General features: G+C 32.1%; 2 protein-coding genes across 2 annotated transcripts in view; one reads left to right on the forward strand and one right to left on the reverse strand.

Annotated features, from left to right (window-relative positions):
• The first annotated feature begins 1,125 nt into the window (after positions 1 to 1,125).
• Positions 1,126 to 16,195, forward strand: part of LOC132759548 (uncharacterized) — a 36,679-nt gene continuing 21,609 nt past the window's right edge. The window contains exon 1 of the mRNA XM_060751338.1: positions 1,126 to 1,373. The gene's annotated coding sequence lies outside the window, so the exon portion shown is untranslated. The remainder of the gene's footprint in view (positions 1,374 to 16,195) is intronic.
• Positions 5,216 to 15,641, reverse strand: LOC132759560 (uncharacterized). The gene is made up of 11 exons (XM_060751351.1): positions 15,455 to 15,641; positions 12,861 to 13,066; positions 12,421 to 12,506; positions 11,525 to 11,617; positions 9,608 to 9,700; positions 9,086 to 9,178; positions 8,153 to 8,399; positions 7,142 to 7,225; positions 6,834 to 6,896; positions 6,383 to 6,563; positions 5,216 to 6,103 (listed from the first exon to the last, which is right to left on the reverse strand). The coding sequence occupies exons 1-11, from the start codon at positions 15,639 to 15,641 to the stop codon at positions 6,003 to 6,005; spliced, it is 1,434 nt and encodes a 477-aa protein (XP_060607334.1). The 3' UTR covers positions 5,216 to 6,002.

Below are 16,195 nucleotides of genomic sequence, written 5' to 3' on the forward strand. Positions count from 1 at the left end.
GGGATCTTGCAAATACTTGGCACAAATAGTCACAATGATAATTTAAGATGATATGTCATGCGTAACACATGTGTCCCTACCTCCAAGTTCAAGGTCACACGTAGAGGTCAAAGATTTACATAGTCTGTTATAGTGTATAATTTGTGTCCGATCCATAACTTTTTCATAGATCAAGGTGTTTTAAAAATACTTTGCACAAATGGTTACAATAATAAGACGATATGTCAGGCGCAACAACTGCACCCCTACCTCCAAAGTCAATGTCACACTTAGAGGTCAAAGCTTTAAATGATAGATTTTTTAAATTCCGTGTTTCATTTTAATAAATTTATTGTTGCATTTGCACATAATTTTGGACTGAAAGTCCCCAGATCCATACCTCAATCTTTTGAAATAGCACAATTTTATGCTTCATAATTTTAATAATTGGTTTAAACATATTTATATTCGATATAGTTATGTATTCATTAGTTTAATAATGTTTTATTTCAACTATAATACATTTGAATAACACAAAAACAAATGTACAATAAGAATAGATCTAGAGCTTGCAAAAGGGTTGCTACAAGTTATCAGCCCTTCGGTCCGACAAAGTCTAAGTTTTATAATACATATTTTCCGGGCTGTTACAAACAACCGATTTGCCAGTGAAAGTGAGAAAAATGTAAACGTATATACATTATATATAATAATAAACAATATTGACACAATGCATTTTGGAATTGGACAGAATTCAAGCTCCTCCATTTTAATAATCATTATTGACAAGTTAATTAGATCCACTGAACAGTAGGCCTACAAAGCTAGTTCTAAGAAGAGAGCTATCAAACACTACCAAAAAAACAATACGAAAAAAAAAATAAAAAAAAAATAAATTTTCGTTCCGTTTAAAAATAAAATTCTAAGATTTTTAACACGACGTCACGAGTCACGTTTTTCTCTAGGTGCGACTGTACTTCTCAACCGTGTTTGAGATTATAATTAGGTTTTGCTTGTGTCATGAAGAAATAGTTCTGAAGTCGATTTTTTTTCTTAGAAACTCTTTCGGATACATGTACAAAAAAAATCATTTACAGAGCGGTATCTTCCTAAATTTCAAAATTTATACTGTCACATAAAAAGAGTAGATTAAGAAAAACGAATAATTAATATATCGGTCAATTTTTTTTTACACATTATGTCAAGGTCGCGTAAGAATATGACGGCTTTCCGCTCCAATAAACACGGCACATGTTTCAGACAGGTCACGTGCGGTAATGTACACAAGACTTTAGTAGTGTGGTAAACAGTAGAATTAATTTTCATACTTACAGGCGTTATTGCAGCAATATTATGAATGTCTTAGAGAAAGTATTTCTGGAAATATTATTCTGGTGAGACATGTTTTTTGAATTTCAATTCCATTTTGTCTTTTGCACTGTAGATCGCTTTGATTTATATTTGGATGTTGATTATTCGCACTCTATATAGTTCGTAACAAGTGTCAACTATTTGGAAAGTGCATACATAGTCCAGGTTATATTTTCTTGAATTTTGGTGACTTGCTATACTTTGTGTCCCTTTAACTCCATCCAAAAATGGAAAAAGCATTAAATGCTGCTAATGCAACTGCAGTGACTTGGACTCTTACATGTGAGTAGTTATTATATTTTTGAATTTTCAATCTAGTAAACAAGTAACAACATTGGTATACTGGTGCCTCGTATTCTGTGGTATCCATATTTCCAAGGTATCAGACTTAAACAGTCTAAAGTGCTTCCTGGACTTAATGAACCTGCCAGTAGTTTTACTTGGAACCACTATTTTATTGTATTTTTATCGAATTATTACATATAGAACTTAGTCCTATAAATATGATGTCGCTTTGAGATATTTTTGCTTCAGGGCAAAGCAACAGGCTCAATGACCGACATAAACTATAACAATAACATCTAATATATTGGACTAATATAGAACTAAAAAAAATAAATATTTTATTCAGATTAAGAGCAAAGTTACAGACTTCCCGAAAGTTGAAAAAAACTGTCAGACATTTGGTCTGACAAACCATGAAAATCTGTCGGACCGAAACGAAATCTGTCGGACCAAATAAAATTTATCAAAATCAAAGAATGACTTGTGTTTGTATTTCTAAGACACTTTTTGTTTTTAATTTTTTCGCCGTAAAAATCGGCACATTCCTTACAGCGCATTTTCATCTCCTCCCTATCATACACCAACGATTCACTGTCTTGCTTCTATTTTTCATTAAATTTTGTCTCAGGTCTATTCTTTTTATCCTTTTACTGCTGTTCTGCCTGTTCCTCTGACGTAGATTTTTTATTTTTCCGAGGTTTGGCACCTTTAGCGACGCCATTTTGTATACATGCGGCTTGGATAAAAGCCGGACAGTCGGACCGATCCGGAATAAAAACTTGTCGGACCTGATCAAAATTTATCGGACATGTCCGTCGGACCGACGTATTTCGGGAAGTCTGAAGTTATTTAATAATTTACCATTTTTCTTTTAGATTTCACACCTTTTAAGAAAATCTTTTTTGTTAAACAACCATTGAGGTATTTGATAAATGCCAAAGTGAAAATTGCCCCTTTCAGATGAGCCTACGCATAGATGTACTAATAAATTAAGTTTACTACATTTTTTTCAGTGAAATTATTTGTTTCAGCAGAATAACTTGTGATGGATTAACATTGGATTTCAAATTCAGTGATTCAGGTTATATTTGACATGCACATATATAATATCAAAACTAGAGAACACTTGTGACATCCAGATGATGTTGTGAAACAAAAAATATGTTCAATTTTCTCACATTTCAATCGACATGTTATTAAAAGAGTTATACCCCTTTTTTGTGAAACAGAATAAGTTAAATAGAATTTCAAGTTGGATGTGTTTATATGCATGCAAGTATATACTATCAAAACATAAGTCAAGTTAGATTTTCTCTCCAACCATCTTGTTGCATCCTTGATTTAATTTTTTTAATTGGTTTCTTTTAATCATTTTTTTTTAAATCTGACTTTACATTATGTCACATAAAATTTATTTAATTATCTTCTAAGACTATTTACAAATTTACTTACAGATCAAATTCAAAAACTGTATGTTAAGTTGTTAAAGTTACAGAGGAAAACATTTGATGGAAAAGTTATTATCTGAGTTATTTGCGTCAATAAATTAATTAAATTTGCTGATCAATTCTATCTTTAAGAACTTGTGAAATAATATTTAGTAAGTGTGTGACTGAGTTACAGTGTATGTTCATCTTTCTCTATGTTAATTGATATAATGTTCCTTCATATGATTAAACAAATGTTTGAGTAGATAATTCCAATTTCCTTTTACATTTTTTGGGAATTTTAATTCAGAAAAATGCATGTTAATTTAACCATAATAGTTTTGTAAAAGTCATAAATTTCATGTATATATGATAATGTTCTGTTGTCGACACATGCTATAATTTATTTGTTTCCTAGCTGAAACTAGAATTTGTTTGTTTCCAAGCTCATGCTAGCATCTGTTTGTTTCTAAACTCAATTTAGGAATTATTCATTTCCAGACTCATGCTAGGATTTATTCATTTTCTAGCTTATGCTTGGATTTATTCATCTCCAAACTCATGCTGGTATCTGTTTGTTTCCAAGCTCACACTTTGATTTGTTTAATTGTGATATCTTCTTTTAAATCTGCCATGGAGTGTGTTTTGACATGCCCTGCCTCAGTGCCTTGGGTGTGTATTGCCTTGCCCTGCCTCAGTGACTTGGTTGTGAATTGCCTTGCCCTACCTCCACCTTTTGTGTCAAACGTTGCCCTGCCTCAGCGTTTTAGGTGTATATTTCCCTGCCTTAGCACCTTGGAAGTGTATAACCTTTCCTTGCCTCAATGCCTTGGGTGTGTATTGCCCTACCGTACCTGAGCACCTAGGGTTTGTATTGCCCTGCCCTGCCTCAGTGATTTGGCTGTGTATTAATTACCCTGCCTTAGCAACTTGGGTGATATTGCCCTGCCCTGTCTCAGTGATTTAGGTGTATATTGCCCTTTCCTGCCTCAGCGACTTGGGTGTATATTGCCCTGTCCTGTCTCAGCAACTTAGGTGTGTATTGCCCTTTCTTGCCACAGCGCCTAAGGTGTGTATTGCCCTGTCCTGGTGATCAGTGTGTATTGGCCTGCCTCAGTGACTTATGTGTTGTTACCCTGCGCTGTCTCAGTGATTGGGGTGCTTATTGCCCTGCCTCAGCAAATTCATGTTAGAATTGATGAACTTGAACCAAAGGTTATTATATTCATTCTAAGTATATTTGAAAGAAATCAATTGAAAATGTATTTCCATTCTATAGCTGGGGCAGTGTAAGTCTGTAAGGGTTTCTTCCCTTCAGAAAAATGATGCAGTTTTCCCATACATTTCAATTAACGCCAAGTTTTTTTCTTCCCATGTAAAAAATGCTGTGTTGTATTCCTCAATACTAAGGGGAAGGACCCCTTCCCAAAATGTGGGGCAAAAACATCTCTAATTTATAAACAAAACAACACCAGATCTTGGTGAATGGGATTCCCAATTATTTAACTTGTTAAAGTGGATCATTCAGTTTTCATACTTTCATTTCTTAGTGCACCACAAGCCATCATGAATGACTCTTTAATTTAATATATTTACATGTATATCACTTGACATTCCCAACCCAATTCTAAATTACCGGCAGTAACAGACTTTTAGTAGATATTTTTTTTCTTCTAATTTTATACTCTACATGGTACCTGTTAATAATTCATTAATCTATACTGTGTGACAACTGTACCAAGATAACCATCATTATATAGGTTAAACTGACTGTATACCATACAATGACACATTGTTTTTATCTCATTACAAAATATAGTTCAATGGTAAAATTCCTAAACTTGACATGCCCTTGAACACTGCATTGGCGGACTATATGCAATTTGACCTATTGTATGACCTTTTTCATTCACGTGTATAAACAGATGGTTGCTATAAATAGAAATATCAGGTCATGATTTTATTAAACTGTTATTGACAGTACATAAGGTGAATTATAATGTCAAACACATGGTTAAATAAAAGTGTATCGATTTAAAAGAAAAAAAGAAAGCAGAGAAAAAGCAGGAAAAAGGCACTTGTGTTGTCTGTAAAGTACACATAAAATAAATTAGGTGAAATATCAGTTGTATTAAATAAGGTAATTTCCCGGGTGTAGATATTCCGAGGTTTTTGGCTCAAAATCCTTGGAAAAAAACCTCGGAGTATTGGAACAAGAAAATGCAAAAGTTTGCTTTAAAAAAAAACCTTGGAAAAATTGGGAGAGGGCAAAAAAAAACCTTGTAAAAAAAATTTCCGTGGTTAAAAACCTCGTAAAAAGTAAGACCTCGGAGTATTGGAACGATTTCCAAGGATTTCAGAAGAAAAACCTCGTAAAATAATTTCCGAGGAATTTTTAAGAAAACCTTGTAAAATGAGTGACCTCGGAGTATTGGAACGATTTCCAAGGATTTCAGAATAAAAACCTCGTAAAATAATTTCCGAGGAATTTTTAAGAAAACCTTGTAAAATGAGTGACCTCGGAGTATTGGAACGATTTCCAAGGATTTTTAAAGTGTTTCCGTGGTTTGTTTTCCAAGGTTTTCAAATGAAAACCTCGGAAAATTTCTCAAAAACCCAGAATACTGTAATATTTTCAGAGGATTCTTTCTATAGCATCAAGATCATTTTCCAAGGTTTATTTGAGAAAAACCTTGGAAATTTCTATAATATCCATGGAAAATCAGTAAATATTACAACCAATGAAATATTCTGAAAAAAAAACAACAATAATGTTGTCCTTTTAAAGACTTGGGAAATTTCTTAATGATAATACAGAGCAAAAAATGATCACATGACTCACTGAAACATTAATAGATGTCAAAGTGAAGTAAATAGAAATGCACTACAAATGAAAAGTTAAGTTAGTAGTCTTTAATGGTAAATATTAACAGTTAATGTTCAGTTAGAACTTTTTGGTTGATAGCTTGGTTTGAGTAGGTCAGCCAATTTGAGGTTGATCATTGCCTTTGATGCCCATGGCCATTTCTCCTGGACAATCTCTGAAATATATAGAAAAACATCTTTGTAGCAAGGACATCTATGATCTTTGTCATCCACTCAATAGTACTTTCTCACCCTAAAGCAGGAATTTTCCTTTTTAAATCATATAAGATAAACAGTATAATGGATAAACCATTTGCTTCAGTTAAATTGAAATTTAATAGAAAACCCTTATTAAAAAATAATTTTTACAACTTTTGTTTTTTGAAAATCCTAGTGTTTTTCAGTTTTTTTTATTTTACTATCTGTTTAGATTAATAAACTGAGATATATATTACTGTATAAAGCCTGCAGTTTCTCCTGGTTTTCCAAAGCAGGCTTGGCTGGTGTGTTTTTATTTGGAGCAAAACCAGAAAGGCTTCTTCCTTTCACTTCCTCCATGGTAAACATTTTTCTGAAAAGGGCCTTGGCTGCTTTTGAAAATGATTTTTCTGCATGTGCAATAACCCTTAACTGTGCCTGTAATAATACAAAATGTCAAATTCAAAAGAAATGTGATAAAAGCTGAATTATCCTGATCAAGAACTATCATGCATTTTAAGGTAAGCCTTTGGAATACATTACTATGAAAAGGCCTATCTACTCAAGCTTTTATCAAAAAGAAAAAAAACTTCAATATATTTAGCTGCTAAGCATTGTTGAGAACCAGCAATTTCAAAATGTAAACAGAATATTTTTTTAAGTTCTCCATTAAATGTAAATCATATTAAAATTGTATTAAAACAATACCTTTGTGAAATTATTGTAAAATGTATTGGGATGCTCTTCAATTGATTCGACTAAAACTTCCATCTGAAATAAAAAGGTTGTTAAAATATATGTATTTCTATGCATAGTAATAAACAAGTAATATGTAAGTTACAACAGAAAATATAACTTTATAAAACAATCCTAGATGAATAAATTCGATTTATACAGCCTGCCTGTCTGCATTTATTTCAGGTTTCCAGTAATGAAAAGCATTCACAATGTAGGAGGGCAATAATAAAACTTTAAAAGATTTCTTGTACAAAAAAGATATCAGAAATAAAAATTACCTCACTGGCTTGGTCTGCAGGTTTGGTTTCAGTAAAGAACTTGTTTGTCACTGATTCCCCTATCTGTCTGTCAACATTCTTGCTCTGTAAAAAAAGGTTTAACCCTTGAAATTTTTAGGACAACTAAAAACTGAAAAATTGGTGAAAAGAAATTAAATCTTTGACATCAGTGAAAATTATATTGTATAATTTCAGCGCAAAATTATCAAATTTAATTTAACTTTCCATTCCAAAGAATATAATTTGCTTTCTTTGCTTTTTTGGAACTAGTATTATAAGTTATAAAGAATGAGTATTTAGAGTGGATGTCAAAATACTGCTTTGTTTACATACTGCTATTTTATGACACAATATTTCACTTCCAATTGCCAACATGCTTTAAATTCATTACAATATAAAAAACAAAACAATTTTCACCCTTTTTAGAAAAAAAAATTGTATATTCATTTCTGAGAAATAATGTGCCTTTAAAGAAAAAATCTGTCCATGTTCTTTTTTACTTTTAAAAAGCTCAGTCTAGTCACAAGTATTGTATTGTTTTGTCCAAATTTGAGTCAAATAAATAAATTAATGACAAAGTAATGAAAATGTAAGCAAAATTGAATCACATAACATAATGGTCAAGATCATTTACAGGTCAAGGTCATATCAAAATATTACAACATGTTCATTGAAAACAAGTGTTGCTTTTTCAAGAATGAATCAAACCTGTTTATTAATCATTAAAGTTATGACTATTTAGACAAAATTCAAGGTCATTTAAAGCTCTTTGTAATGATCAATACAATGCTTTAGCAGGTCTTGTTTCAAGTAATAAGATTATCCATTTATCAATTACAAAGTAAGAGCTTACCAAAGCAATAACAACATCTACATAACTATAGCAATATTTCTATAATTTTTTTCTGTGAAACAGTCTAAGCTAAAAATTAGATTATGAAATTGTGACATGATGTTTAAATTACAGTCAAAATAATCATCATGGATAAACCAGAATAAATTTTCTTTTACCTCATCCTTTTGATTTTCAAAGAGCCATGAAATTGAACTTCTTAAATTCTGGATCTCTGTCATAGCTCTACCTTCCAGCCATAAAACATACTGCCGCAAGTTGGCAACTTCTTGTTTTAAGTGAGAACAACCGTCACATTCTCTTTGCTGTTCAAGTGGCTGGTTAAGAAGATCCACCATGCCAATACCCTGATGTGAAACAACATCTATGCTTTTGCGCACAGTGCTGAAAACTGATTCAGGACCACTGAAAATAGAGTTAAATAAACAAATGAAAAACATTTCTTTTTAACACTCTGTTACATCAACTAATACATTTATAGTTCTGTCTATACATGGATAAATAGATTTCCTTCAGAAAAATGCTACATCAAATTCTATTAACAAAGGTTGGTCTTGGGAACTGTCCATCTTTAATAACTATTGTAAATAAGTTAATCTAGTTTTATTTAGCAATATGGTGTTGTACGAGGAATTAACCCAAAACCCTTTGATTATATATACATGTAGTAGGCAGACTGAATTAATAACTATAATACTGATCACAAATCAATTTTTAATAAACAATGACATTATAAGAATAAGGTCTTTACTGAAAATAATCAGAACTAAAAAAAATTTAAATCTAAATTCATTTCTCTTATTAGTTATAAATATTTTTGACAGGTTATATGGCCATATATAAATGGCTGTTAGGAAATATAGCCAGAGTAGCTAAGCGAGGGTTATATTGCAAACAACTGTTTATATAATTTGTCAGGAATATTTATAACAAATTTATGATACAGCAAACTTTTTCAGAAAAAGTGAGATTTCTTAGAAAACTGACAGCAACAGTGTATATAAAACTATATTTAAAAATGTCTCTATTATCCAATGCAAATTGATGTTACAAACATGCAGTATTATAAAAGGTATTAAATCGGTACTTACCCAATATCTACAGCTGAACTGGTACTGGAAGAAAGTTGATGACATCCCTCTGTTGACCTACTTGTTTCTATTTGAAATGGAATTGAGACTTCCCTAAAATTTTAAAATCATATAGCTTTATACAGGACCTCACATGACTTGACATAAAATATAGAATTATACTCTAGGAGCAAAAGAAATTGTTATAAAGCTAACTATCAGAGGACAAGTATATATTCAACACCAAAAGTGAGATTCTATTTACTTCATAACCAAACAAATTGAAATTATGAATGTACTGAAAATAATTTGTTTTGACATCTTGATTTCTTTGTTCTTTGTCTAAGGAAATGTATTGGCAAAAATTATGTGATAACAATGGTGTATCAGTTGGTTGTACTACAAAAAATACATAAACATTGAAAGCAAGTGATATCATAACAACATTTAATATCTTGTCTTTTCATACTTAATTTTCTAATCTGCAGACTTATAGTCTAGTTGTATTCATTTTAATGAGATCAGAAAAGAGCAACAACTTACCCAATATCTAAACCTGAATTGGTATTAGAAATAAGTGGTGGGCATGGCTCTGCAGATCTTTCAATTTCTGTTTGTAATGGAAGTGTTTCATCCCTAGAATTTTAGAATCACATAATTTAATACTTGCTATATGATCTCGGATGACTCATCATGAGTGAACACATAATTATACCCCCGCACAACAAAGTTGTAAGGGGGGTATACTGGAATCAGCTTGTCCGTCCGTCCGGCTGTCCGTCCGGCCGTCCGTCCGTCCGGCCGTCGTTTTTTTCTTGTCCGCCCAATAACTTAAGATTCCTTTGACCCTTAGTCTTCATATTTGGCATGGAGGTTAGTCATGATTAGTAGATGACCCCTATCGATTTTGAGGTCACTAGGTCAAAGGTCAAGGTCACAGGGGCCTTGACTTCAAAAAGCTTGTCCGCCCAATAACTTAAGATTCCTTTAACCCTTAGTCTTCATATTTGGCATGGAGGTTAGTCATGATTAGTAGATGACCCCTATTGATTTTGAGGTCACTAGGTCAAAGGTCAAGGTCACAGGGGCCTTGACTTCAAAAAGCTTGTCCGCCCAATAACTTAAGATTCCTTTGACCCTTAGTCTTCATATTTGGCATGGAGTTTAGTCATGATAAGTAGATGACCCCTATTGATTTTGAGGTCACTAGGTCAAAGGTCAAGGTCACAGGGGCCTTGACTTCAAAAAGCTTGTCCGCCCAATAACTTAAGATTCCTTTGACCCTTAGTCTTCATATTTGGCATGGAGGTTAGTCATGATTAGTAGATGACCCCTATTGATTTTGAGGTCACCAGGTCAAAGGTCAAGGTCACAGGGGCCTTGACTTCAAAAAGCTTGTCCGCCCAATAACTTAAGATTCCTTTGACCTACAGTCGTCATATTTGGCATGGAGGTTAGTCATGATAAGTAGATGACCCCTATTGATTTTGAGGTCACCAGGTCAAAGGTCAAGGTCACAGGGACTTTGACTTCAAAAACTTTGTCTGCCCAATAACTTTAGATTCCTTTGACCCACAGTCTTCATATTTGACATGGATGTTGATCATGATTAGTAGATGACCCCTTTTGATTTTGAGGTCACTGGATCAAAGGTCAAGGTCATAGGGACTTTGACTTCAAAAAGTTTGTCCACCCATTAACTTAAGATTCCTTTGACCCACAGTCTTCATATTTGGTATGGATGTTGATCATGACTATAAGGTGACCCCTATCGATTTTGAAGTCACTGGGTCAAAGGTCAAGGTCACAGGGACCTTGACAAAAAAAGCTTTTCTTCTCAATTGCTAAAGAATGTCCTGTCCGCAATGTATTTATTTTGACATTTTCACATTTGAAGCATGTAGAATACATAACTTAGCAATGCACTGGCTTAGTAACCTCAGATTTGGCAGGGAGGTTGTCCTTGAGCTCTAAATGGCCACTGTTGATTCTGACAAAGTGGTATGCGGGGGTATTCACGCCATGATAGTGGCAGTTCTAGTTTAAATTATTTTGTAACAAAAAATTGATAAATGATAAAATTGCACATTATATGACAAAGAATGTCATATACTTCTATCACATGACTAAACTTAATGAATTAATGAAAATAAATTTGTTTTCATTTTGGTATGCCTCCAGATTGATACTCAATTTTAATGAAATTGAGAAAATGTATTTAAAAGTAAAATATTCTTAAAAGAAGATATACAATGTAAAATATGTTATTCATTATGCAAATAGGTTTCAAGATAATTATTTTGGTTTGGTTTTACAGCCCTTAAGGTCACATAGGGCTAAAACTGGAAATATGATTTTGGCTAAATGATGGTTCCAATTCTGTTACCTCAACCCTTAAGTTTTTTTTTCTTTAATTTTGATAATCCTATTAATCATCGCATTAAAAAATCAACAACTTACCCAGTATTTATAGCTGAATTAGTACTAGTATTAAATGGATGACTTGACTCTGTTGATTTTCTAATTTCTGTAAGTAATGGAGGCGTTACATCCCTAAAATTGAAAATTTTTCCTTTTTTAAAATTCATTCATAGTAAAAAAAAATCAAATAAAAACATTCTAGTTTGTAAAAACTTTTCATCAATCCATTGTGTCATGAATATCCATACATTTACTTTGAAATCAAAATTCTACTTTTCAAATTGAACTCCCCTTGCATTAATACAGACTTGTCAAATAAATGAGTATTTTGGTGCTAAGAGCATTGGTGACATAATTTGCTCTTATACAAATAATCAATTCTTTGAATCTATGCTTTATCCTTCGAGTGTCTAGAATACAGGACAGATCTAAACATTAATCTATTTCCACATGTTTAACACTAATTATTATCTACAAATTGGTAGAGAAACCCTGAAAATGAGTGTGAGATTGTCAACGTCTCTGCTGAATGTGTATTTTCAGTGTAGTTAAATGTATTTCAAAACTGATCATAAATCAATATAGACATATTAATAAACTGATTTACACAGAATTACTATATATATATGAGCCGCGTTATGACAAAACCAACATAGTGTGTTTGCGACCAGCATGGATCGAGACCAGCCTGAGCATCCACGCAGTCTGATCAGGATCCATGCTGTTCGCTTACCAACCCTATTATAAGTAGATAAACTGATAGCGAACAGCATGGATCCTGATCAGACTGCCCAGATGCGCAGGCTGGTCTGGATACATGCTGGTCGCAAACACACTTTGTTGGTTTTGTCGTGACGCGGCTCATATATGCTTGTAAACTCTGTCATTGGATGAAACCAATATTATCAGATACACAATTACTTGTTTTTACAAACCTTGAATGTGTGTTCTGACTTCCTGTGTGAACCTGCTCTTTCAATTTAGCTAGTTGCAGTTCCTCACCAGCTTTTTCCAAATCATACTTAAATTAGAAAAAAAATCAGTAAAATGAAAAAAGTAACAATTATATAGCAAGCTGTCCATGGGACCGTCCAGAAAATTACAGTAAATGCATCTGTCATTTAATAAGAAGTCATTTTCTAACATTATAGTTTACATTTTTATTGAGAAAAGTAAAATTGTTCCACATAACAGGGAAGAAATATGATTATAACACCAATATCAAATAGGATTCTTTACCATTTTATATGAAAAGATAAGAATTGTAAGAGAACTTTGTGCATGACTATGGAAATGGCAAAGTTTAGGTTATAATGTTACTAGAGAAGCAGTTTCATAAAATTAAAAAAAATAAAAACTGAAGTTTATTACACACCTTCTTCTTTTTCTCAGTGATAGCTCTTGGCTTGGATGACTTTCTTTTCTTATTTTCTGCAGTACATAGTGCAGTATTTGCACTGGCTGTTTCTTCTGTTACAGTTTCAGACCTCTGGACATTTGGGCAGTATTTTTTTACTAAGTCAATAAATTTTGGGCTGTCAATTTCCTTCTCTAATATTTTCTTAGATTCCTCAGTGCCATCTGAAAATCATCAATTTTTAATAGTCAATTTCTATATCATATTTTTTCCAATAATGATGCAAAATATTAAACTGCCTAAGAGAAATTGTTTTCGAAAATTTGTTCAGATTAGAAAATTCTAAAATTATGATGAAAACGTGCCAAGATTTGACAATGACAGCACCCCATAACACTGGCTACTTATTTAATTTGGGACTGAAAAAGATGCTTAGTTTTGAAGCAATACAGGATGTATGGAAAAAATACATAAAAAAATAGTCAATGAAAACGAAAGTGCCTAGCATTATTAGCTGTAAGAAAATTTTTGACAGTTACTTATTGTTGTAATGTTACTTAACTCTTTAAACATTGAACGTTTGTGCAGAGTCAACTTTGCCTTTTAAAAAAAATATAATTAAGAAAAATACATATAGTGCTTTGCAAAAGTATGATTTAGTATGTATTATTTCAGGACACTGTTATAATATCAAATGCCATAGTATTTCTTTACACACCTTGTATTATCATTGGAATTATTGTTTGCATTGTACATTACAGAGAAATAAAATAAAAAATTAAGTTGTGACTTAATTATAAAATGAATATTGAGTGAATCATTATGACATGACACTCACTCACACACTGACATCCCAGTTAAGAAGTAGAGAAGCTACTTAAAGTCAAGAGTCAGCTTAATAATTCTTCACAGTTTGGTTCAAGGAGTGACAGATCTTCTCCTACTTATCTTTCAAGCTTATGCAATGTAAAGGAGGTATATTTCAACAGTCTTTTTTCTGATTATATTATCATGGCAAGCTGTTTTAAATGAAAAATAAAAGATATCCGGTATATTATAATATATTGTACAGAATTAAAGTGAAGTATATTTTAATAGAAGAAATTTGTTACGCTTAAATACACTTCTTGCAGATTCGTTGTAAATTGATATTAAGGGTGTAACAGTTACTGTTATACCGATATATTGTAATATGATTATATGAAAAAATTACTTTCGTACCACGGTACGATTTTTGGAAGACCGGTATTTTATAAAAATCTTAATTTTCATTTAATCACCTTCTTATTTCGTACAAATTTCGCATAAAATCTTTTATTGGTGAATTTTATTGGCGTCAACGTAAGATAAAAATATCCGACAACTAAGTACACTTAAAAGTAAGTAAGCGGCCGCATAATTTACATAAGCGGCCCAGATGTGAAAGGTCACGTGCCACTAGTTTTGTTTATCAAATTGTGTGACACTTTACTTTCTATTTATTCCTTACATTTTTATTAAGTTTCTACTAAGAATATATACATATAATAATAACAATATATAATGTTACTCTATCTTTACATCGAAACATATACCCGACAATATGTATTGCAATATATTGCAATACGCTTTGTCAAAATGGCAATATATTGCAATACGTTTTTACCGTATTGTTACACCCCAAATTGATATAATACAAATGTCTTTCTGTTGATGCTTTTTGTTAATCGTCAATAAAATTTGAAATAAAAACGTGTTAACTTATTATCTTCAGCTTCAAATTAGTTGTAGGTGGTCATTTATCAAATTTGAATGATTGCCTAAATCATAATTATCACCTGTTAATCGGTACTCTTAACATACACATGGTAATTGATTGGTGATAATAGCAGTCCATTAATGAGCTTTTACAATTTCAATATCCAAAAATGTAATAATAATTTGAGAAAACATCTTAAGTCCATATATTTATTATGTGGTTCCAACAATAAAGAGTGATAAAACAAACCAATATATTTATACATTGAAAAGTAGGCCGAGTTGACCAGGCTTAGTTGGAATAGGGCCGAGCTGACCCCGATGCATCTAAATGCATATTTTAAAATCTTATCTTTACTTACCATTATCAAAACTTTAACTGTAAATGGCCAAATAACAGCAATATATATTAATTCTTTGTTGCACACACATCGTCACATGTCTAATAAATTTAATTAAAAAAATGTCCGTATTCAACTGTAACGTAATATCTATATTCAGTAATTTAAGTGTTATCGCTTCAAATTCTACCTTTAAAAGCATTTTGCTAAATTGTTAAATACTTAAACTTAATGTGTCAATGGTATTTTGTCAACATCTTAAGAATAAAACCGTTAAAATCTCAAATTTAACTTTTTATAATCCCAATTAACAGACGCTTGTTATGATTAAACGTTTGGCTAAAACCTGTTCAGATTCCGGGTATTTAAATGGTGACGGTAAATTAGCAACCAAATTAGTAAAACTTCCACGGCAGCATTTTAACACATTGTTACAAAGGTATATGTACATTATGCTCGGAAGTCTAGAAGTCTATCATTAAAAAAAAAAAGATAAAGAAAGCACTACACAGAGTTGGTAAAAATGTCACTTACCGCCAAGTTTTGCAATGACCCCTTCAACAATCCCAAATCTTGCAAGTTTTACTTTCACGGTCTCTCCATCACGATATTCATGATATGCCTTTCTTGGCTCCACTATTTGTCGAATTCTTACAGCATTTCCAGTCACTGGGTTGTCATTAATCCATATCATTAACGCAAAGCTTTCGGGTGTTGCCATTTTCACTAAGTAATTTCAAATTTTCTCATCAAATATAAATATACCTCTTTCAAATGTCCGAGCAATTTCATTGGATAGATCTTTTTATCAGCATTAATCGGTTACAGGCGAAAGTTCACGAAGTTTTCCCAGCATGAGTCACATATACAATAAGCATCAATCGGATACCGGCGAAAGTTTACGAGGTTTTCCCAGAATGTCAAACATATGGTATTACGTATATGTGGTCTAAATGCGCTCACCAATGCACAGCTTCCTGATTTATGTTTGCGCTTGGCGGTGATTATTATACAAAATTCCAGTGGTTTTTAATTTGGAAAACAAGGTGCGAAAATATTGATTAAAGTTAATGTATATACATGGAACCCACCAGTGTCTAAGCTGAAAAAGGTACAGTGAATGATAATATACATTTGTTTTTCATTTTTGAAATATGATAGAATTTTTACAACAACAAGTGGCAAAAGTTTAGCCCTGAGTACATGTATTTAATTGTCCAACTAATGATCAATCAATATACAGATTAAGGATCTTTTTTTATTATTATTATTATA

The sequence above is a fragment of the Ruditapes philippinarum genome, unplaced genomic scaffold (genome assembly GCF_026571515.1).
Source record: "Ruditapes philippinarum isolate M1 unplaced genomic scaffold, ASM2657151v2 ctg916_1_1_1_1, whole genome shotgun sequence".
Classification (NCBI taxonomy): domain Eukaryota; kingdom Metazoa; phylum Mollusca; class Bivalvia; order Venerida; family Veneridae; genus Ruditapes; species Ruditapes philippinarum.

Excerpts from the sequence above, each read along its gene's own strand:
- LOC132759560 (XM_060751351.1), bottom strand. The coding sequence starts at position 15,641 with ATGGCAACACCCGAAAGCTTTGCGTTAATGATATGGATTAATGACAAC. Across the intron at positions 11,618-12,420 it reads AGTCAGAACACACATTCAAG|GGATGTAACGCCTCCATTAC; the intron begins GTTTGTAAAAAC and ends TTTCAATTTTAG. Across the intron at positions 9,701-11,524 it reads AATTCAGCTATAAATACTGG|GGATGAAACACTTCCATTAC; the intron begins GTAAGTTGTTGA and ends CTAAAATTCTAG.